The sequence below is a fragment of the Callorhinchus milii genome, unplaced genomic scaffold (genome assembly GCF_018977255.1).
Source record: "Callorhinchus milii isolate IMCB2004 unplaced genomic scaffold, IMCB_Cmil_1.0 Scaffold2, whole genome shotgun sequence".
Classification (NCBI taxonomy): Eukaryota; Metazoa; Chordata; class Chondrichthyes; order Chimaeriformes; family Callorhinchidae; genus Callorhinchus; species Callorhinchus milii.
In genome coordinates this window covers 120510687-120534722 of record NW_024704743.1, presented here as the reverse complement: position 1 = coordinate 120534722, position 24036 = coordinate 120510687, and the positions used below count along the sequence as shown (strand labels likewise).

Here is a 24036-nt window from a genome sequence, read left to right as displayed (position 1 = left end):
CACAAACACACAGAGTGACACACACACACACACACACACAGAGAGTGACACACACACACAGTGACACACACAGACACACAGAGAGAGTGACACACACAGAGAGTGACACACACACACACAGAGACAGACACAGAGAGTGACACACACACACACAGTGACACACACACAAACACAGTGACACACACACACAGAGTGACACACACAGGAACACACACACAGTGACTCACACACACAGAGTGACACACACTGGAACACACACACAGAGTGACTCACACACACGGGAACACACACAGTGACTCACACAAACATTCACTGAGAATAACACACACGGAGTGACTCACACATTAACACACTGAGAGTAACACACTGACTCACACAAGACATACTGAGAGTGACTGACACACTCAACAACAATAGCAACTTGCATTTATACAGCACACTCCACATGGGACAGCGTCTCAACACACATATACCAAGAGTGACACACACACAGACACAGAGTGACTGAAACACAAACATACACACACTGAGAGTTTCTGAGCCGGCATAGGAGCCTGAGTGAGTGTGTACCTGGGTAGAGAACAGCAGTCAGATAATAATAATAATAATAATAATCCTTGCATTTGATATAGCGCTTTTCACGTCTTCTCGACGTCTCAAAGCGCTTCACAGAATAGACTAAAGTGAATTGACTGTATATTTGTGGGCGAAACGCGGCAGCCAATTGCGCACAGCAATGCCCCACAAACAGTCGTAGATTGAAAATGACCAATTTATTATTGCTTTGTTTTTTTGGAGGGATTATTATTAGGCTCTGTGTGGAGTAAGGAAACTTGCCCAAGGTTTCGCCCTCTGCCTGGAATTGAACTCAGGTCTCTCACTTGCAAAGCGAGTGCTCTAACCACTGAGCTACAGGACTCCACAAAGATAGTGGGAGCTAAATAGAATCAGACTGTCTCAGGAGGAGGGGGAGGTAAATGGACGATTTGTCTCTGGGGGATGAACGGAGTCAGCCTGCCCGAGGGGGGTAAATGGGGTCAGACTGTACGGTGATGGTTGGCCACTTGTGATGCTGGTAGGGGCAAGCGATCATCAGGTGGGTTTACCTTAAAAGGGTTGGAAGATTCATTCTACAATGCTCCGTTCTCCCCCCCCACCCCACCCCCAGCCCCTCCTTTCTCAGGCCACCAGTGGTGTCGGGGGAATGATCCAGTTTGCCATCGATCGCGGTGGGACCTTCACCGATGTCTTTGCCCGGTGTCCAGGCGGCCGAGCCCGGGTCCTCAAGCTGCTCTCCGAGGATCCGGCAAATTACTCCGACGCTCCCACCGAGGGAATCCGGCGCATCCTGGAGCAGGTGAGGGGGTTTTTGGGCGAGGGGAGCCAACAAGGGGGAAGGGGAGTAGGCAGGAACTTTGAGCTCACGGATGAGGTCCCGCGGCACTATTGGAAAAGAGAAGGGATTTTCTCTCTCCTGGACGACAACCCTCCAGATAAAAGTGGTCACTCGCTCTGTGGATGTTTTGAGGACGTTGCTGTGTTCAGACGCCCCCCCCCCCCCCCCGATGTGAAAGACACCATACCAAATGCAATAATAATAATAATCCTTGCATTTGATATAGCGCCTTATTGCATCGTCGAGACGTCTCATAGCGCTTCACAGAATAGACTGTAAAGCGAATTGACTGTGTATTTTGTGGGCAAAACGTGGCAGCCAATTGTGCACAGCGGCGTCCCACAAATAGTGGAGGGTTATAACCCCCGGAAAGTGATCCGCGAGTCGACTAACAACTGGGTTCCTACTTACTGCTGGGTAAACAGAGGCATGTGAAACTTGCCTAAGGTTTTGCCCTGCCGGGGAATCAAACCCGGGTCCTTTCGCTTGTGAGCTAAGCACTACGCAAGGATTAATATTATATTTCCAACGAATCTCATTCTGTGAAGCGCACGCTTTGAGACATTTATTTTACCTGAAGGAGCTGGTAAAACGGGAGAGATTGCGTTGAGGTGTTGTAGAAATGTACCTGTTGTTATTCTGACCCCCCCCNAGGAATGTGGAGAGCCGGTACCCAGGGAACAGCCGCTGGACACCTCCCACATTGACTGGATCCGGATGGGCACCACTGTGGCCACCAACGCCCTGCTGGAGAGGAAGGGCGAGAGGATAGCGCTGGCCATCACCAGGGGCTTCCGAGACCTACTGCACATTGGCAACCAATCCCGGCCCAAGATTTTCGACCTGGTAAAAAATTAGCTGCAGCATCCCCCACCCCCCCCCGCCACCACCTGCTCAGAGACTCGTCCCAGAGTCTGTCTCTCTGTCTGCACTCTCCCCATCTCTTTGTGTTCGTCTCTGTGTCTATCTCACTCTGTCTCTGTTTCTCTCTGTCCCTTTCTTTGTCTCTCTGTGTCTGTGTCTCGCTCTTCCTCTCTCTCTGTCTTTCTCTCTACCTCCCTGTGTGTGCGCGCGCGTGCGTCTTTCTGTCTCTGCCTCTCTCTGACCCTCTCTCTCTCTCTCTCTGCCTCTCACTATCTCTTATGTTCCCTCTCTCCTTCAGGAGGTGGTGATGCCAGAGGTGCTGTATGAGGAGGTGATTGAAGTTGATGAGAGGGTGATATTACAGCAGGACAGCTGTGGACTGTCCCCTCCGGCTGACTCCAGCATACACACAGGTACAACAACAACAAAATTACATTTGTAAAGCGCCTTTCACATCGGGAGGACGTCCCAAGGCACTGGACAGACAGAGTTACGGACCAGGGGTGGGGGAGGGTGGAGGGCAGGGGGCGAAGCAGGGAGATCGAAAGCACGGTTGAAGAGGAGGGTCTTGAGATGGGTCTTGAAGGTGGCAAAGGAGGGGGCGAGATGGAGGGACTGTGGGATGGAATTCCAGAGGGTGGGGGAACAGTGATGGAAGGCCCGCCTGCTAATGGGGCGAACGAAGCGGGGGATGTGAAGCAGGCCGGAACCCGCTGAGTGGAGCGAGCGAACAGGGTGGTAGGGGGTTAGGAGGTCACAGAGGTAGGGGGGAGCAAGGCCGTGGAGGGCTTTGAAGGTGAGGACCAGGATCTTGAACTGTATCCTCTGTATGATGGGAAGCCAGTGGAGGATGATGGTGATAGGGTCACGCAGCCTGGTGCAGGAGAGGACACGGGCTGCAGAGTTCTGGATGATCTGCAGCCTGTGGAGGGAGGAGTTGGGGAGGCCGACAAGCAATGAGTTTGCATTGTCGAACCTCAATGTAATGAAGGCGTGTAAGAGGGTTTCGACGGCCTGTGGTGTGAGACAGTGGTGGAGCCGGGCAATGTTGCGGAGGTGGGGGAAGGCAGAGCAGGTCATGGCGCAGATGTCGGGTAGAAAGGATAGTTGAGGGTCAAACAAGATCCCAAGATACCGGATTGGCTTAGTGAGGTGGAGTGTGCAACCATGGATGGTGATGCTGTCAGCGCCTGAGGTGTGGAGGCGCTGACGGGAGTCAATCAGGAGAGCCTCGGTCTTTTGACATTCAACTGAAGAAAGTTAGCTCTCATCCAGGACTTGATGTCTGACAGACATTCTGTCAGCACAGCAGTGGTCCTGGAGTCAAGGGTACAGACAGAGAGGTGGAGTTGGGTGTCATTCACATACATGTGTTAGTTGACCCCATGTCTGCGGATGGTGTTACCAAGGTACAGCCCCACCCCACCCCCCGCGCGTGCCCACACACACACACACACACAGCACACAGACGGGTACAGTAGTTAAATTTAAATAATTAAAATGAACCTCGTGTCATTTATAAGCTCACAAAACCTGCTGAATGAAGGAGCGCTTAGCTCTCACTATAAATTTAATTTTTGAAGCAAAATTATCTTCCTTTGAGATACTTAAGCTTACTGGCATTCTGTAGCTTAGTGGTTAGAGCACTCGCCTCGCAAGCGAGAGGACCTGGATTTGATTCCTGGGCAGAGCAAAACCTTAGGTAAATTTCCTTACTCCACACGCTTCTGCTTACCTAGCAGTAAGTAAGAACTGTGTTGTTAGTTGATTGGCAGATAGCTTTTCGAGGGGTAATAATCCCATTAAGAAAAGAATAATAATAATAATTTGGTCACTTAATCCATGATTGTTTGTGGGGCACTGCTGTGCGTAATTGGCTGCCACGTTTTGCCCACAAAATGTACAGTCAATTCACTTTACAATATATTCTGTGAAGCGCTTTGAGACGTCTCGAAGACGTGATAAGGCGTTATATCAAATGTAAGGCTTATTATTAGTAGTAGTATGCACACTCACACACACACACACACAGGTACAGGATGTATGTTTGGATGACTGAACTAACAGTAACTTTCTGACTGAAACCTCTTGTATGTCAGGGTGCACGGGTGAGCGAGTGCAGGTGTGGCAAGCACTCAATGAGAGTGAGCTGGAGAGGGAGCTGCAGCAGGTACTGTCTAGGGGAATCCGCAGTCTGGCTGTGGTGCTCCTGCACTCTTACACGTGAGTACCCGTGGGTGCTCGACTGGCACCAGCCTCTTGCTCGTCCCTCGCATCCTCCGCTCCACTAACGGAGGTCGCGCATTCAGCCACTACGCCCCGAAACTCTGGAATACTCTTCCCTCAATCTCTCCGCCTCCCACAGTGTGGTACACCTCGCTCCCCACCCCCACCTTTCCTCAAGATCTGGTCTCCAGTCTGGGATGGGGTGTAGGATTCTCCCCCCTCCTACTCTCCGTAACGTGACAACAAATAATCCCTCCAAAACAAAATCCCTCCCATTTGTTCTTGGAGGGATTATTACCCTTGGAAAGAAATCCGCCACTCGGCTAACAACCGGGTTCCTACTTACTGCTGGGTAAACAGAAGAGTGTGGAGTAAGGAAACTTGCCTAAGTTTTCCCCCTGCCCGGGAATTGAACCCAGGTCCTCTCACGTGCGCGGCGAGTGCTCTAACCACTGAGCTACAGGAATCCCGAAAAAGAAAACAAAACGAAACATAAATGTTGATAGTCCCTGTGAGAAATTGTGGAAGCCAGATTTCTCACGCATGTAGCTTTTTAACTCTTTCCTCAAACCCCACCCGTCCCTCCCTCCCTCCCTCCAAACTCCTCCACCCTGTATTTGTGTCGTTCTCCCTGATGACCCTGGTGATGGTGATGGTTCCTCCCTGCAGATGGCCTGACCACGAGAGGCAGGTGGGGGAGCTGGCTCGCCGGTTGGGATTCTCTCACGTCTCTCTCTCCTCGGAGGTCATGCCGATGGTGAGGGTGGTGCCGCGGGGATTCACTGCCTGCGCTGATGCCTACCTCACCCCGTGTATCCACCGCTACCTCAACGGCTTCCGCTCCGGCTTCCAGCACTCTCTCAGGGTACGTACGTCCTGTCTCTGTCCCTCCTTCTCCTTAACGCCTGTGTCTCTCCCACTGAGACCAGCTTCACGGACACACCATCTTCCTTCACCCAGTTACCCCCTTCCCCCCCCCCACCCCACCCAATTCACTACTCTCCTCCCGTACATCCTTCTCCTCCCCCATACCCATTTCCCTGCTCTCTCCTCAACTTGTCTGTGCTGGTGCTCGCTCCCCCACTGGAGATCTCTACTCTAATCCCATTTCCTGCTCTCCGCCCATCGTGTCTTTGCTGGAGCTCTCTACTCATCCCTTCCTCCTCTTCCCCATTGTGGGTGTGGATCCCCCTGACCGCTGTCTGCTTATTAGATCAGCCATGATCTAATACAGGGTGGTCCAACAGTGGCCCGCAGGCTGATTTCATCTAGGCCCTGCTCGCTCCCCCCACTCGCTCCATTTCATCTGACCCACCTGCTCCCTCCATAACCCGTCAATGTTATGTGATTTTTTGTGTTCTGAGAAATAGGGCATCTGGCCCTCAGCAGCCAAAAGGTTGGACCACCCTGTTCTAGTAGAATGGTGGAAGTGGCTTGAGTGGGGCTGAATGGCCTACTCCTGTTCCTGTGTTGCTATGTTGCTATGGCTGTGTGCAGGATGTGCGAGTGCTGTTCATGCAGTCTGACGGAGGCCTGACCCCCATGGACCAGTTCAGTGGCTCTCGGGCCATCCTCTCGGGGCCAGCAGGCGGGGTGGTGGGCTACGCACTGACCACCTACAGCAAAGAGGAGAAGAGACCTGTCATTGGCTTTGACATGGGCGGTAAGTCACCTCCCACAGTGTGGTACACTTTGCTTCCCCACCCTCACCCTTCCTCAAGATCTGGTCTCCAGCTTGGGATGGGGTGTGGGATTCTTCCCCCCCTCCTTAATGTGGCGACAAAATGCTTAAAGCAACAACACCTCGCATTTATACTATAATAATATAAATAATACCTGCTCAAGTGGATGTTAAAAATCCTGCAGCGCTATTGGAAAAGAGAAGGGAATTTCACTCTCCCTGTGTCCTTGCCCCAAAACATTTGCTCATCCATCTCAAGGCTGTTTGTGTGACGCTGCAGGGCACAACTTGCTGCTCCCCCTACAAAATACTCCCGTCACTCGCAAGCGAGAGGACCTGGGTTTGATTCCCAGGCAGGGCAAATTTCCTTACTCCACACGCCTCTGTTTACCTAACAGTAAGTAGGAACCAGGTTGCTAGTCGATTGGTGGATCACTTTTCCAATCCACTCAGGTAATAATCCCTTAAAAAAAATGTAGGTTGCTCAATCCACTCAGGTTTTGCCCTGCTTGGGAATCGAACCCGGATCGTCTCGCTTCTGAGCCGAGTGCTCTCACCATTACATTACAGGACTCTATGTTGAGGTTCCCTCAGGTGCACTGTGGACTCTGTAACTCGGTGTGCAAAGCCTCTGTCCCCGGTTCCCCCGACCCCACCCCTCCCTCCCTCTCTCCCTCCCTCGTGGTGTCCCAGGATTGTGGTGAGAGTTTGCTGACCATTGTGGCATCTCTCTCTCTCTCTCTCCTCAGGGACCTCCACTGATGTCAGCCGCTATGCCGGGGAGTATGAGCATGTGTTTGAGGCCTCCACCGCCGGCATCACCATCCAGGCCCCGCAGCTCGACATCAACACTGTGGCAGCTGGGGGCGGCTCTGTGCTGTTCTTCAGGTCAGACACGGCAGGGGGTGGAGGGGTGGGTGGTGCATGGACAAAGGAGGGGGCATGAAGGAGGTAACTTACCACCTTGGGATTACAAGACCAATTATATCTCCCCGTCACAGTAAGGTCTCTACAGTAAGAACTGGCTCCAAGGTGATGTGCCTGGCGACGGACTGTCAGAATCAAGCCAGCCCTCTGTGATGGTCTCTAATCCTTTTCCTGAGCCAGGCGGGTCCACGGTACTCCAGAGCACTGCTGATGATGGCACAGACCATCCTGGCTCATCGGCAGGACCCGGAAGGGCAGACCAGTCACTGGGAGCAGGGAATCCTCCCACTCAGTTGTTGTTAACCCTTCAATCCACAGCCCTAACGGGTAGGGTGGTCCTAGCTGGACAAGTAGCGGGATAGCGATATCAGTGGCAAGCTGTACGGTTTTATTTGGTTAGACTCCAGTAGTTACCCCATATACCCTGGGGTCCCTAAGACTTGGCTCTTGGCAACCTGACCCTAATACTTTCCGGAATTAGGTAAGCAGGGAGAGAGAGCGCATTTCATTCCAACAGTCTATCTCTGGGATTTCCATGTGTAGGTGGGAGACATGGAATTCTCAGTTGGGTTAGGATACTCTTAAGCACGGTGATGGGTTTCTGCACGTGTCAAATACCCAGCTGACCCCCAAAATAATCACTCTAACCTCACGCTGACCTCATTCGTATTCCAGGTCCGGACTGTTCGTTGTCGGCCCAGAGTCCGCAGGAGCTCACCCAGGTCCTGCCTGCTACAGGAAAGGTGAGATCAGACACACACGCACACTGTAACCCCCCTGTAGGTCACTTCATGTCCTGCCTGTAACTCAGCAACAACAACAAATTACATTTGTATAGCGCCTTTTTGTGACTTGAGGACCTCCCAAGGCCGCTGGGCAGTCAGGGAATTGGACCCGAGCTGGGGGTTGGGATCAGGAGGGGTGGAGAGCGGGGAGGGTGGGGGGTCGGAGGGTGGCAGAAAGCGCGGACGAAGTGGAGGGTCTTGAGACTTGTCTTGAAGGAGGCAAAAGAGGGAGCGAGGCGAAGGGTCTGTGGGATGGAGTTCTGCAACTCATTCCCGGAATCATGTATTCCACATATATAAACATAGCGTATGTTATGGCTGTATTTGCTCATGGTTTTTACACGTGGTTCACACATGGCTTCCCCGAGGCTGACACATGGCACCTCACAGACCCCTCTTTGTCTCTGCAGGGGGGCCGCTCACGGTGACCGATGCTAACCTGTGCCTGGGCCGCCTGCTGCCACATTTTTTCCCCAAGATTTTCGGGGAGAGCGAGGACCAGCCTCTGTCTGAGGAGGACGCCCAGCGCAGCCTCCGCTACCTGACCCAACAGGTCAACAGCTTCCTGCAGGAGCAGCCCCAGGGCGCTGGGGACCCGGGAGCTGCCCGCGGGACCATGTCTGCGGAGGAGGTAGCCATGGGCTTCCTACAAGTAGCCAACGAAGCCATGTGCCGGCCCATCAGAGCATTGACACAGGTACTCTCTGGGGTTGGGGGTGGAGGGAAGAGGTATCCAGTGAAGATATACCGGGCTGAGAGAACAAGCCCTAGTTGTGGGTAGAAGAGGGAGGTAGGTGGGGTCTCCTTGGATCCGAAATAATAATATTATTAATAATAGTAATCCTTGCATTTGATATAGCGCCTTATCACGTCTTTGAGATTTCTCAAAGTGCTTCAAAGAATATACTGTAAATTGAGGTAAACAGAGGTATGTGGAGTAAGTGGAGTCCTGTAGCTCAGTGGTTAGAGCACTTGCCTCGCAAGCGAGAGACCTGGGTTCGATTCCCGGCAGTGTGAAACTCTGGGCAAGTTTCCTTACTCAACACACCTGTTCACCTAGCAGTAAGTAGGAACCCGATTGTTAGTCGATTGGTTTTCTGGGGGAATAATCCCTTTTTTTAAAAAAAATATGGTCACTCTATCCACAACTGTTTGTGGGCCACTGCTGTGCGCAATTGGCTGCTGCATTTCACCCACAAAATACACAGTCAATCCACTTCACAGTACATCATGTGAAGCGCTTTGAGACGTCTCAACGGCGTGATGAGGCGCTATATCAAATGCAAGGATTATTATTATTATTATTTACGGTAACTTCTGTAAAGCGCATTAAAACATTCAAAGCGCCATCAAATATAAGTTGTTCTCTCACGTTTTGGCTTCTGGTTTCTGTGAATCGTCCTTTCCTCTCTCCCTCCCTCACCCCACAGGCAAAAGGACACGACACATCGCAGCACACACTGGCCTGCTTTGGGGGTGCGGGGGGTCAGCACGCCTGTGCCATCGCCCGCTCCCTGGGCATGAAGACCGTCTTCATTCACAAGTAGGTCACGGCTTTCACTAGCGCACCCCTTCCTGTCCCCCTCTCGCTCCTTCCTGTCCCCCGATCCATTTGTCCCACTCCCCCACCCCCACCTGTCCCCCACCCCCACCCACACCTGTCCCCCTCCTCCGCCCCCTCACCCCCACCTGTCTCCCGCCCCCACCCACACCTGTCCCCCTCCTCCGCCCCCTCACCCCCACCTGTCCCTCGCCCCCACCCACACCTGTCCCCCTCCTCCGCCCCCTCACCCACACCTGTCCCCCGCCCCCAACCACACCTGTCCCCCTCCTCCGCCCCCTCACCCACACCTGTCCGCCGCCCCCGCCTGTCCGCTCTGCCTGTTCTAATTTTTCAGTGCAAGGACAATTTTACACTCACTGATTCTCTCTCTCTCTCTGTCTCAGTATCTGTCTGTCTCTCTCTCTCTGTGCCCTGGATTACTGTGGATCCACGTGGGTTAGGAATGAGGACGGTCTCACTGTCTTTTACTTTCTCTATGTGTCTGTCTGTCTACCTCTCTATCTCTCTGCCTATCTTGCTCTCTCTTTCTCTCTGTCACTGTTTGTCAGTCTCTCTCTCTCTCTGTCATTGTCTTCCGCGCTCTCTATCACTCTCTCTCTCTGGGAACTTTTCTCTGTTACTCTCTCTCTGTCATTGTCTGTCACTCCCTCTGTCTCTGTCATCCCCCCTCTCTCTGTCATCCCCCCTCTCTCTGTCATCGCCCCTCTCTCTGTCACCCCCCCCTCTCTCTGTCACCCCCTCTCTCTCTGTCACCCCCTCTCTCTCTGTCACCCCCTCTCCGTGTGACTGTCTGTGTGTCTCAGGTACAGTGGGATACTCTCAGCCTATGGCATGGCTCTGGCAGATGTGGTGCAAGAGTGTCAGGAGCCGTGCTCGCTGGTGTACGAGGAGGAAGCTTTCGCTTTGCTGGATGGACGGATGTCTGCGCTGGAGGAGCAGTGTGTGGCCGCCCTCCTGTCACAGGGATTTAATAGGTACCGTCAGTCAACCTCACCAACCTGGCTACTTACCACATAGACACACACATTCTCAGCTCAGGGACAGGCTCTCCCTGTATCATCACAACAATAATAGATTAAAAATCAAAATCTCGTCACTCTCCTCCATCACTGTGTCTGACACTGGGATCAGCCTTGCCACTCTCGCCACTCTCCTTAATTTGTAATTTGTATATTGTATGTTATATATTATTTATATTTGCATTTTAATATATTATTTTAATTTGCGTTTCGTCCACAAAGTATACAGTCGGTTCACTTTACAGTATATTCTGTGAAGCACAAAGTGATGCTGCGCTATACCAAATACAAGGATTATTATGATCAGCTTCACTGTAACCCCACTTTACAATTTTCTCCTGGCAATGTAGAGGAGAGTGATGAGGCTCATCCCAGTGTGAGACACAGTGTCTGGGACGCTGGGAGTCATTTAAGAAATAGCTGGACTCTGTAATGGGAGGACGGCTGGGTGGGGGGAAGGGGGTTCTGAAGGTGGGGATCAGACTGGCCAAAGGGTCTTCTTCACCCAAACCTTGGCTCCGTGATTGAAGCCAAGCTGGCGTTTGTCTCCAGGGTCACGTGTCGTGACATGACCTGCCGCTTTCTCTCTCTCTCTCTGTGTGGCCCCCCTGTCCAGAGGTTGTTACCTTTGCCCTTGCTCCCAGGTCAGACATCAGCACAGAGACCTTCCTGCACCTGCGTTACGAGCGGACAGACTGTGCCCTCATGTGCTCCGCCCACGGCTTCCCGGCAAACGCCCAAAATTGCCGGCACGGAGACTTCCGAACGGCCTTCACCAGCAGGTCAGTGAGCCCCACATAACCAGCACTCAGCCCAGGTTCTAGCACTGTGCTGGGGGGGGGGGGGGTGGGCTGCAGTATATGTACGCTGTATATGTACAGCAACAATTTGCATTTATACAGCTCCCTTCATGCGGGGCAGCGGCTCTGAGCGCTTAACAGTGGCGGAGCCTGACCCTGAGTTGGGGGGAGGGAGAGGAGGTCTTCCTCTTCGACCTTTCCCGAAGAGGAAGGTCATCAGTCATGATCTAAAAGAGGGGAAGGAGGGGCAAGTATTCATTGTGTACAATGTGTGTGTGTATACATTGTGTACAGTGTGTGTGGGTATTTACACTCTACAGGGTGTGTGGCTCCATATAGACCTGTCCGCTCCCTACGCTCACCAGGCTCCAGCCTGCTCCGTGCCCCCCGCTGAGCCTGCGCCACCATCAGCCATCGGTTCTTCAGCCTCTCTGCCCACTCCCTTTGGAACTTCATCCCACAGTCCCTTCACCTCATCCCCCACCTCGCCTCCTTCATTGCCAGTCTCAAGACCCTCCTCTTCGATCGGGCCTTCAATCGCCCTCTAACCCCTACCCTCCCTGCCCTCCAACCCTCCTGTTGCCAATCCCCAGCTCTGGTCCAAATTCCTGACTGTCCAGCGGCTTGGGATGTCCTCCCGATGTGAAAGGTGCTGTACAAATGTAATTTGTTGTTGTTGTTGGGTGTGTGCACAATGGTGAGGGGGGGTGTAGGCTGAGGTGTTAGGGGGGCTGACGAAGTAGCCAGTGTTTGGGTGTGTGTTAGCAGCTGAGGGCCGTGACGTGCCCCCATCCTCCCCTCAGGTACCTCAGTGAGTTCGGATTCACAATCCCCGAGCGGCCTATTGTGGTGGACGATATCCGAGTGCGAGGCAGCGGCAGGTCCTGTGTGGGGGCCGAGCCCAGGCTGAGCCCCAGCGGCCACGAGCCTCGCGTGGAAACGGTAAGTAAACCAGCGGCTGGTACGAAGGGTTTTCCTCCTCCTCCCCCCCTCCTCTCCCGCCCTCCTCCCCCCCGTGCTCTGCCCCTCCTGATTACAGTTTGGATGCAAACTATTGTTTTGACATGAAAGATACGATATATATATATATATATATAAATGTAATTTACTCTGCTTGTTGCCCGCAGGTTGTACGTTGTTACTTTGACGATGGTTACCAAGATACCACTGTGTACCTGATGGCTGACCTGTCCTGCGATCACCAGATCCCTGGTCCGGCCATCATCATTGACAGTAACAGGTAGCAACAAGCTCTGTCTGTATCCTTCCCTGCTCCCCTCCTCCCCGTCCGCCATTCCCCGCCCCCCCCACCCCCACCACTTCCCCATCCCCCATTCCCCCGCACCCCCAACCTAAACCTCCAATCAAATCTGGAACTCTTTCCTGCAAAAGGCTGTGGGTGTTGGATCCTTTCAAATTTTCAAGACTGAGGTGGATAGATTTTGTTAGGTCGGGGTATCAAGGGCTATGAGCCAAAGGCAGGTATTTGGAGTTGAGGTACAGATCAAATAGAATGGTGGAACAGGCTCGAGGGGCTGAATGGCCTCCTCCTGTTCCTATGTTGTTATGTTTACCCGCCGTCCCTCACCAGGCTGACACACTGTCAATCCTCTGGTGCTCACTCTCTCTCTCGCTCTCAGCACGATCCTGGTGGAGCCTGATTGCTCGGCCGTGGTGACAGAGTGCGGGGACGTGAAGATCACTATCGGGAGCGGCGTCCTGCGGGCCATCGGGACGGAGCTCGACACCGTGCAGCTGTCCATCTTTTCCCACCGCTTCATGAGCATCGCAGGTAACCACTCCTGTTGTTCAATCCAGACCGAAACTATAATAATTACAATAATTATAATGATTTTGAAATTGAAGTAAAGACCAATTGGTACAAACGTCAACCAGCAAAAGTGACATACACTCTCTCTCACACTCACTCTCTCTCACACACACTGACGCACGCCCCGCCTCTGTGTCTCTGTCTGTCTGTCTCTCACTCTCTCTCTCACACACTCCTCCTCTCGCACACTCCCCCCCCCACCACCTTCACACAGTCCCCCTCTCTCTCTGTGTATCTCTCTCTCTCTCTCTGTGTGTGTGTCTCTGTGTGTGTCTCTCTCTCTGTATCTCTCTGTGTGTCTCTCTCTCTATGTCTCTCTCTGCGTGTGTGTCTGTCTGTCTCTCTCTGTCTGTCTCTCTCTGTCTGTCTCTCTCTGTCTGTCTCTCTACCTGTCTCTCTCTGCCTGTCTCTCACCCTCTCTCTCACATCCTCTCTCTCATGCACTCTCACATACTCACATACACTCTCTCTCACACTCCCCCTCTCTCACACACTCATACTCTTTCTGTGTGTGTCTCTCTCTCTCTCTCTCCGGTTACAGAGCAAATGGGTCGGATCCTCCAGAGGACGTCCATCTCCACCAATATTAAGGAGCGACTGGACTTCTCATGTGCTCTGTTCGGGCCGGATGGTGGGCTGGTGTCTAACGCCCCCCACATCCCTGTACACCTGGGAGCCATGCAGGAGACTGTGCAGTTCCAGGTGGGCTCACAGCTCAGATGTCTCTCTGTCTCGCTGTGTCTGTCTGCCTGTCTGTCTGCCTGCCTGCCTGCCTGCCTGTCTGTCTGTCTGTGTCTGCTTCTCTGACTCACTCTGTCACTCTCTATCTCTGACTCTAGCTTACTGTGCAGGTCTCTCTCTCGCTCTCTCTCAGTCTCTCACTCTGTCTCTGTCTCTCTCTGTGTCTCTCTCTCACCATGTCCCTCTGACTCTCTCTGTCTGTCAATCTGTCTATCTCTCTCTCATTCTATCTCTCTGACTGTCTCTGTCTCTCTGTCTTCTGTGATTGTGGTGTTTTACAGATCAGACATTTAGGTGATGATTTGAAGGAAGGAGACGTGATCCTGAGCAACCATCCGGCGGCCGGGGGAAGCCACCTCCCTGACTTGACTGTCATCACCCCGGTACAGAGTGGGGACGACTGATAGTCTAACTGATGGTCTCCCAGGTTAGGGCTGTGTGACCATCAGTCAGACTGGGGGATGGACCTGAGGCGCAGCCCTGACACACTGGAGGCGGGTCTGAGAAACCGGGAGGTGGGGCTGAGGGACCAGAGGAGGGGGCCGAGAAATGGGGTGGAACTGAGGGAGGGGCAGGGGTGGGGCCGAGGAAGGGGGCGTGGTTGCGGGATGGGAGTGGGGTCGAGGGCTGGGGGTGGGACCGGGGTTGAGGGCTGGGGGGCAGGGCCAAGGGATGGAGGAGGTGGGCGACGGGACCGAGGGGTGGGGGCGTGCAAGGATGAGGGGTGGGGTGGGACCGTGGGGTGGGAGGTGGAGCCGAGGGTTGGGTGGGGCGGGGGATTGGGGGGCCGAAGCAGGGGCAAGGTGGGGGCTGATGCCCAGTCTCCCCCACCCCCCTGACTGTCTGACTACCGACAGGTGTTCCGCCGGGGTGTCCCACGCCCCGTGTTCTTCGTGGCCAGCAGGGGGCACCACGCTGACATCGGGGGCAGCACGCCGGGCTCCATGCCCCCCCACTCCAAAACTCTGCTGGAGGAGGGGGCCGTCTTCATATCCTTCAAACTAGTGCAGGCCGGAGTCTTCCAGGAACAGGGTGAGTCCACACTGAGACTGAGTAACACTGTGCGTCCACACTCCCAGGTGAGGGTTAGAGACACAGTAAAGCTCCTCTACACTGTGCGTCCACACTCCCAGGTCAGGGTTAGAGACACAGTGAAGCTCCTCTACACTGTGCGACCACACTCCCAGGTCAGGGTTAGAGATACAGTAAAGCTCCTCTACACTGTGCGTCCACTCTCTGTTTCCTTTTTTCTCTCTCTCGTTTTGCTGCTGTCGCTCTTTCTCTCATTCTCTTTCGCTATCTCCCACTCACTCACTCACTCACTCACTCGCGCGCTGCATCTGTCTCACACATACTGTCTCACGCTCTCTCTCTCTCTCTCTCTCTGGGGTAGGTGCGACAGAGTTGTTGTTGGCTCCCGCACACACTCCTGGCTGCAGTGGTTCCCGGAACCTACACGACAACCTGTCGGACCTGCGAGCGCAGGTGGCGGCCAATCAGCGTGGGATCGGGCTGGTGAACGAGCTGATTGACGGTTACGGCCTGGAGGTGGTGCAGGCCTACATGGCTCACATCCAGGTGAGGAGCAAGGAGTGCACGGTGCACTTTATTTTCGGTCTATTTGAGTCAGGTCACTGACCGCAGTGTGAGTAAACAGCGATATCGACGGCAAGCTGTGCGGTTTTAGCTGGTTAGACTCCAGCAGTTACCCCAACACACACACCGGGGTCCCCCAAGCCTTGGCTCTTGCCAACCTGCGCCAAATACTCTCTGGAATTAGGTAAACAGGATGCGTCCCTCCAGGGAGGGAGGGTATTCCATTCCAACAGTCTATCTCTGGGATTTCCATGTGTAATAATAATAATAATAATCCTTGCATTTGATATAGCGCTTTTCACGTCGGGAGGACGTCCCAAAGCGCTTCACAGAATAGACTGTAAAGTGAATTGACTGTATATTTGTGGGTGAACGCGGCGGCCAATTGCGCACAGCAATGTCCCACAAACAGTCGTAGATTGAAAATGACCAATTTATTATTGTTTTTGGTTTTGGAGGGATTATTATTAGGCTCTGTGTGGAGTAAGGAAACTTGCCCAAGGTTTCGCCCTCTGCCTGGAATTGAACTCAGGTCTCTCACTTGCAAAGCGAGTGCTCTAACCACTGAGCTACAGGACTCCGAGTGTAGGTGGGAGGCAGGGATTTCTCAGCTTGGTTTGGATTCTCTTAAGCACGGTGATGGGTCTCCGCGTATATCAGACACCCGGCTGAACCCCCCCACCCCACAAAAGAGTGAGAGTGAGCGAGTGGAGCAGTGGTGTGGTTCTATGATGATATAGTGAACTTTTAATAGAAGAACCCCAGTGGAGGCCAGTAATAACATTGCAACTCGGGTCCCCAACGGCACAGAACGGTCAGAGTTCACCGTGCCAGCCAGGGTACGGCAAACCCAAACCATCTGTTCAGTTCACAGATGAGTGAACGTTGGGCACAGAGCAGCCACAGCCAGGGTGAAGGTTGCCCCTCCCTCAAATGTTATCCTTTCAGTGGTTAGCTCAGTGGTTAGAGCACTCGCTTCGCAAGCGAGAGGACCCGGGTTTGATTTCCGGGCAGGGCAAAACTTTAGGCAAGTTTCCTTACTCCACACACCTGTTTACCTAGCAGTGAGTAGGAACCCGGTTGTTAGTCGATTGGAGGATCACTTTCAGGTTAATGATCCCTTTTTAAAAAAAATTGTTTCACTCAACTCACGACTGTTTCTGGAACACTGCTGCGCTCAATTGGCTGCCGTGTTTCACCCACAAAATACACAGTCAGTGCACTTTACAATATATTCTGTGAAGCGCTTTGAGACGTCTCAATGATATAACAACAACAACAAGATTTCATTTATCGAGCGCCTTTCACGTCAGGAGGACGTCCCAAGGCGCTGGACAGTTGGGCCAGGACCCGAGCAGGGAGGAAATGGTCAGGGTGAGGGGAGGGAAGGGAGGGAGCGAGGAGGGGGTAGAGAGTCGAGAGGGGAGCTGAAGGCACGGTCGAGGAGAAAGGTCTTTAGACCGGTCTTTGAAGGAGGAAAGGGAGGAAGCGGCGAAGGCACTGGGGGATAGAGTTCCAGAGCCTCGGGGCTGAGAGGCTGAAGGCCCGGCCACCGATGGTAGGGCGGTTGGGGCGGGGGATGTGAAGCAGACCGGAGCCAGAGGAACGGAGGGTACGGGCAGGTAAGTAGGGAGATAGTAGGTCGGAGGTAGGTAGGCGCTATATCAAATGCAATGGTTATTATATTCTACTTGTGGCTTTGTTAGCAGTGTGACATTTTATGTTTTATATTACCCCTCCCCCTCCCCCAGAATAACGCAGAGTTGGCGGTGAAGGAGATGCTGAAGACATTTGCCCGAACCCACCGGGAGAGAATGGGAACGCTCAGGGTGGGGGCCGAGGATTACATGGATGATGGGACCCCAATCAAGCTACAAGTCACCATCAATGAGGAAGAGGTGATCTTTGTCTGTGTGAGGGCACACTGTGTGTGTCTCTCTCTCTCTCTCTCTCTCTCACACTCACTCACTCCTCACACACTCACTCACTCACTCACTCCTCACACACTCACTCTCTCACTCTCTCCTCACACTCACTCACTCTCTCACTCTCTCCTGACACTCACTCACTCTCACTCACACTCACTCACTCTCACATTCACTCACTCACTCACTCCTCACACACACTCTCTCACTCTCCTTACACACACTCACTCCCTACACTCACTCTCCACACTCACTCACTCTCCACACTCACTCACTCCTCACACTCACTCTTTCTCTCACACTCTCTCACTCAGTCTCTCTCTCTCACTCTCTTACTCTCTCACTCTCTCCTCACACTCACTCCTCTCACATTCACTCGCTCACTCCTGTCTGTGACTCTCGACCACTCCCTCACACACCCCCACCCCCCCACACACACTCTCAATCACTCACTCTTTCTCCCTCTCCCTCTTACGCTCTCTCTCTCTCAAGGTCATCCACTCTCTCCCTCTTTTACTGTTGATCTGCGACTTTCTCTCAGGTGATGGCTGTGTTTGATTGTCTGTGACTCTCTCTCTGTCTCACACACAGACGCACCCACTAACAAATTGTCTCCCACTCTCTCTTTCTCTCACACTCTCTCCCCTCTCAGGGGACGGCTGTGTTTGATTTTACAGGCTCGGGCCCTGAAGTGTTTGGTAACTGCAATGCCCCTCGTGCCATCACCCTCTCTGCTCTCATTTATTGTCTCCGTTGCATGGTGGGGCAGGACATCCCTCTGAACCAGGTCAGTGAGTGTGACCTTGGAGCAAGTGCGCATGTGGGTGTCAGTGAGCCAGTGTGCATGCGAGTTGTGTGTCCAAGCGAGCATTCATGTGAGTGTGTGCTTGAGTGAGCACCCAAGTGTGTGCGTGTATATATTTGAGTTGTGCGTGAGGGAGTGAGTAAGTGATCGGGTGAATGAGTGTGTGAGTGTGTGAATTTGTGTGCGCACGTGTGATTGTGTGTGAACATATGTGTGTATGTGAGTGTCCGTGCATCTGTGTGGAGGTGAACGAGTCAGCGTGGATGGGTGAGTGAGTGAGTGAGCATGCGAGTGAATGTGTGTATGTGAGTACGTGTGTGAGTGAATGAGTGTGTGTGAGTGAATATGTTTCTATGTATGAGTGTGAGTGTGTGTATGTGTGAGAATGAGTATGTGAATGTGTGTGTGAGTGAGTATGCATGTGTGTGAGTTAGTGAGCTAGCGAGCGAGCGTGTGTGTGTCAATATGTTTGAGTTAGTATGTGTGGAGTGAATGAGTATGTGCATGTGTGTGTGAGCTAGCGAGCGTGTGAGTCAGTATGTGTGTGAGTGAGTGTAAAGCTATCACTATGGCTGTGGTCCTTGCCCTCTGGTGTCCGCAGGGCTGTCTGGCTCCGGTTCAGGTCCGGATGTCAAGGGGCTCCATCCTGGATCCATCCCCAGAGGCCGCAGTTGTCGGGGGCAACGTCCTGACCTCACAACGGCTGGTGGACGTCATATTCAAGGCCTTCTCTGTGTGCGCGGCCTCTCAGGTCAGGGGTGAGGGTGGTAGGTGATGGCTGGGGGCATGGTGATGGGAGAGGGGCATGATGATGGGGGTGGGATATAGTGATGGGGGTGGAGCACAGTGATGGGTGATGCGGGACGGCTGGGGGCACCGGGTGGGGGAAGGGCGGCTGGGAGGTGAGGGGTTGATGTGGATGGTCAGCAAGAGAGGGGGTGGGCTCTCCGCTGGCCCCTTCCTCCCCCGCTGGCCCCTTTCTCCCCCCGCTAGCCTCTTCTCCCCCCTTCTGCCCCGCTGACCCCCTTCTCCCCCGCTGTTGCAGGGCTGTATGAATAACGTGACCTTTGGTAACGAGCGGGTGGGTTACTACGAGACGGTGGCGGGTGGAGCTGGCGCAGGGCCAAGCTGGCACGGCCGGAGTGGGATCCACACCCACATGACCAACACCCGCATCACGGACCCCGAGATCCTGGAGAAAAGGTAAGAGATCAGAGGCGGATACAGCAGGAGGAACACCCTCACTGCAGCCTTGCTCATTGCAGCCGCCCGCTGACTCCTCTTTCAAGAATAAATTAGATAGATTTCTGTTAGGAAATAATATCTCGGGATACAGTATCTAGTTTGGGTCTTGACCTGTGCCTGGGACTGCCAGGATGGTGGAAGTTGAACTGGATGGACTTTCGTTTAGCGTTTAAGAAGATAAGAATTCATTTATGTTTAATTACAATTACATGTTTTATTACAATTCTCATGTTCTTGAGTCAGTGGCCCCAAATTCACCCTTGACTTAGATTTGGAGACATAAGATTTGCTGGACAAAATAAGACCAAGGTCCATCCAGTTCGGGACTCCACCATCCTGCCTGATGTTAAAATTGTTATTTCTAATTGTTTTCTAATTTTCTTCCCCCGAGTGTACGCTCCTCTGCCCCTGACCTCTCCCTCTTTCTGCCCCTGACCACTCTCTCTCTGCTCCTGACCTCTCTCTCTCTCTCTGCTCCTGACTTCCTCTCATTGGAGTGCGGATCCACGGTAGCTTTGGGACGCTACTCGCATAAAGGGTGCTACATGAATGCAAGTTGTTGTTGTTTGCCCTCTGTTAGCTGCCCAGGTGGGGCATTGCTTATGTGTGAGCCGTGGCACTCACACACACAACCGGTAGAGGGTGCTGTAGAGGGACTAGGAGCAGGTATCTTGGCTGATTTGACTCTCCCTAACCCTGGGAAGTCCTGGGGATAATCTAGCCTTTGCATTCAGACCTCGGTGAGACTAGCAAACACAGTCTGGACCAGCGAGTTCCTGGTCGACAAACTGCAGCTCTGTCCACCACACCATCAAGTGGGTCCTCGTGAGATCCATTTATCATGAAATTGAAGGTGGGGCACAGACGCGGAATGTTCTTGAAACCCGTCTTAGTTTGGCTTCTGCAATCATATGATTTGGAATATTTTTAATCAAAATATATATTTATTTGTAAATAGATTATACATTTACACTTATCTCAATAGAAACAGTTCCTGTGAAAGAAAAAAAACGCAACTGGTTATTATTCCGTTACAGGACGCAACGGACCCGAGCCTTCGTGGCCCTTATCAGCCATGTGACGGTCACATTCCCCCCTCCCCCCGGCTCGGTGTCGTAATCCGCCACTGTCAAGCGCTCTGGGATGCCATCCTGCGAGAGGGGCGTTATATAACTGCATGTTGTTGTTGTTGACTAACCGGAACTTGCTTCACTGTTGTCCCTGGGCTGTGATGTCAGGTACCCTGTGGTGCTGAGGAGGTTTGAGCTGAACCCAGGCTCTGGGGGTCAGGGCCTGTTCTGCGGTGGGGATGGTGTGATCCGGGAGCTGCTGTTCCGGGAGAAGGTGGTCCTCTCCGTGCTGACTGAACGCCGAAGCTTTCGACCCTACGGCATGCATGGTAACAGTTACACCGTAGAAGCGGGTCCCCGTGATTTGCGCCGGGGTTTACGCGGCCAGTACTGGGGTGGTCTGCGGTTGGCATCGTGTGGTCTGTGGCAAGTGTGTGGGTGGGGTGGGGAGTGGCTACCACGGGGTTGTTTGTGGCCAGTGCAGGAGGCATCATGTCTATCACCAGGGGGGTATGTGGCTATCTCGGGGCCCCCACCCTCTCTCTGTTTCTCCCCCGTCTCCCTCTATTCTCCCCACCTCCTTTCCTTTGCCAATCCCCCTCTCTACCAGGGCATGCTCCGATTGCGGACCCTGGATTGGGGACACACACACATCAAGGCCAACAGTAATGACCAGTCTGGTGTTTGCAGGGGGGGAGCCAGGAGCCCCAGGACTGAACCTGTTGATTTGTGAAGATGGAAGGATCATAAACCTCGGAGCAAAAACATCGATACCACTTAAACCAGGGGTGAGGAACACACTCAGACTCTCCCCAACTCCACCCCCATCCCAGGCTCCCCATCCGTGTCCAACTACCCCACCCCACGCCTCGCCTTACCATTTATGTCTGGCTACCCTCCGCCCGCCCCCGCCCTTCCAACTCATCTCCTGCATCCAACCACCTCTGTGCCGCCCCCTCCTCCACCCCTCTTGAGAATTGGCAATGATTTCTTTTTTTTTCTTTCTCTCACTCTCTTTTGTTCTCTCCCTCCCTCGGTGCCCGCCACCCTCTCTGTTCCCTCCCTCTCTTCCTCTGCCCCTCTTTCACTCTTCTCCCTCCCTATCCCTCGCTACCTCTCACCCTCCCTACCACCTCCCCCTCCATACCCCCTCTCCCACTCCCTACCCCCTCCCTCCCCCTCTTCCTACTTCCTCCCTCACCCTCCCACCCTCTTTCCCTCTTTCTCCCAGGACATGTTCCGACTGCGGACCCCTGGTGGGGGGGGATGGGGAGCAAAGGACCAAGAAACCCCGGGTGACCACCATAGTGTGAGGAAATGGCGATCAGAGCCTGGCGTCACTGAGAGGGGCAGTGTGTTCGAGTACAGACGGGCCCAGGAGGCTGTGTGATCAACTACCAGCTCAGTCTTAATCCCCCGAGGGTTGGGCTTCTTCATGTCATCTGACATGGCTGATACTCAAAATACAATGGTACAATGTGGAACACTTCACCACAAGCGATTTTGATCATTAATTCAAAGAGCACATAATGGGATTAGAGTAGAGATCTCCAGTGGAGAGTGAGCAGGAGCACAGACACAATAAGGAAAAAACAGGGAATGGGATTGGAGTAGAGAGCTCCAGTAGGGAGTGAGCACCAGCATAGACGTGCTGCAGAAAGAGCAGGGAATGGGATTAGAGTAGAGAGCTCCAGTAGGGAGTGAGCACCAGCACAAACACTATGGGGAAAGAGCACAAGAATTGGATTAGAGTTGAGAGCACTAGTACAGAACAAGTGGTTCTGACTCTGAAACAGAAGCAAGCATTTGTCTTTGGGAAGATGATCAGTAGTTGGTTGGAGACTTGGCCTCAGGGAATGCACTGAGGCTGAGCTTTGATATCACTCCAAACTCCCAATAAAGACTTTTATTCAACCTAACGAGGCTGATTTAGTAATCAATTGGTTGGTTAATATCAACAGGGAGACATGACCTTGGTTTAGCATTTCATCCGAAGGATGGCACCCCTGACATTGCAGCTCTCTTCCCCCCACACCCCTCCCCCCCGCACTACTGCACCTTGCTGGAGTGTCAGCCTGGACTGTGAGCTCAAAATCCTGAACCCATAACCTTCATACCCCGATGTGTTCCTCCATCCTGTAGTCTCCAGCTGTGCTACTGTGCTATTTACTCTCAGCTCCACCACTGTTCTACCTGGAGCTCAGCTCTGCCAACATGATTTCCATTTATTTCATGCCTATCACATGGGGTAGCATCTTGGAGCACTGAACAATTGCAGTTTGATGCTGAACTGGAGAAAGAGGAAGTGATTGTACAACAACAACAACAAAATTACATTTATAGAGCGCCTTCAGGAGTACGCTCCAAAGCGCTGCTGTAGGCATGATCAGAGGAAAGTTCGGGTGCGATTTGAAGACTGGCAAAGAGTGACTGAGGTAGTGAGTTCCAGAGGTTTGGGACGCAGTGGCAGAAAGCATGGCAGCTGATGGTGGAGTGGAGGGGTCAGGGACGGGCAGATGGCCCAAGCTGGCTGAGTGATGGGGCCGGGTAGTGGAGCGGGTGTGTGAGCAGGTTACAGTGATTGGGCATGAAATGATTTGTAGATGAGTGTTCGGATCTTGATGTTGATCTCTTCCCAGAGACAGGGAACCACTGGTACCTGACAAGGACTGGGATGATGGGGCTGTAGAGTTTGGTGTGAGTGAGGATACGGGTGGTGGAGTTTTGAATCAATTGGATTTTTTGTGTGATGGAGATGGGAGACAGGGTGTGGAGGGCGTGGGAAGAATTTGAGAAGGTGATGAAAGTGTGAACGAGGGTTTCAGCAGCAGTTGGCTATGACGTATGGCCAGACATGGGTGATGTGGGAGGAGGTGGAGGAAAGCATTCCTGATCAGGGATTGGATGTGGGTTAGGGGGTCGGACTGTCCCAACGGGGCTCAGCTCCACCACTGTTCCACTGAACAACAAAATGACATTTGTACGGCACTTTTCGCGTCAGGCAGACAACAACAACAACAACAACAAGATTCCATTTATAAAGCGCCTTTCACGTCAGGAGGACGTCCCAAGGCGCTGCACAGTTGGGTCATGACCCGAGCAGGGGGAAATGGTCAGGGTGAGGGGAGGGAAGGGAGGGAGAGAGGAGGGGGGAAATGGTCAGGGTGAGGGGAGGGAAGGGAGGGAGCGAGGAGGGGGAAGAGAGTCGAGAGGGGAGCTGAAGGCACGGTCAAAGAGAAAGGTCTTGAGACCAGCCTTGAAGGAGGAAAGGGAGGAAGCGGCGAAGGCACTGGGGGATGGAGTTCCAGAGCCTGGGGACTGGCCGGTCAGGGTTTCGGAGCCGAGCTGGGAGTCAGGGTTGGGGAGGGAGGATGGATGGCGGGGGTGGGGCCGCAGGGCGATCGAAGGCACTGTCGAAGGGGTCTTAACGTGGGTCTTGAAGGAGGCAAACGAGGGGGCGAGGCAGAGGGACTGCAGGACGGAGTCCCAGAGGGCGGGTGGGGGGCCGAGCGGCGGAAGGCTCGCCCTCCAATGGCGGGGCGAGCGAGGCGGGGGACGTGA

General features: G+C 53.3%; 1 protein-coding gene across 1 annotated transcript; it reads left to right on the top strand.

The window, feature by feature from the left end:
- The first annotated feature begins 291 nt into the window (after nt 1-291).
- oplah (5-oxoprolinase, ATP-hydrolysing) lies at nt 292-22394 on the top strand. The gene is made up of 27 exons (XM_042332427.1): nt 292-558; nt 1169-1357; nt 2051-2242; nt 2559-2673; nt 4360-4483; nt 5156-5351; nt 5984-6149; nt 6917-7055; nt 7770-7837; nt 8290-8576; nt 9310-9422; nt 10247-10417; nt 11107-11244; nt 12066-12204; nt 12390-12502; nt 12903-13054; nt 13635-13795; nt 14116-14217; nt 14692-14866; nt 15228-15412; nt 17182-17328; nt 18008-18142; nt 18762-18911; nt 19206-19363; nt 20644-20804; nt 21166-21263; nt 21707-22394. Exons 2-27 carry the CDS (start codon nt 1205-1207, stop codon nt 21863-21865), a joined length of 3897 nt encoding a protein of 1298 aa, XP_042188361.1. The 5' UTR covers nt 292-558; nt 1169-1204; the 3' UTR covers nt 21866-22394.
- Nucleotides 22395-24036: the final 1642 nt, after the last annotated feature.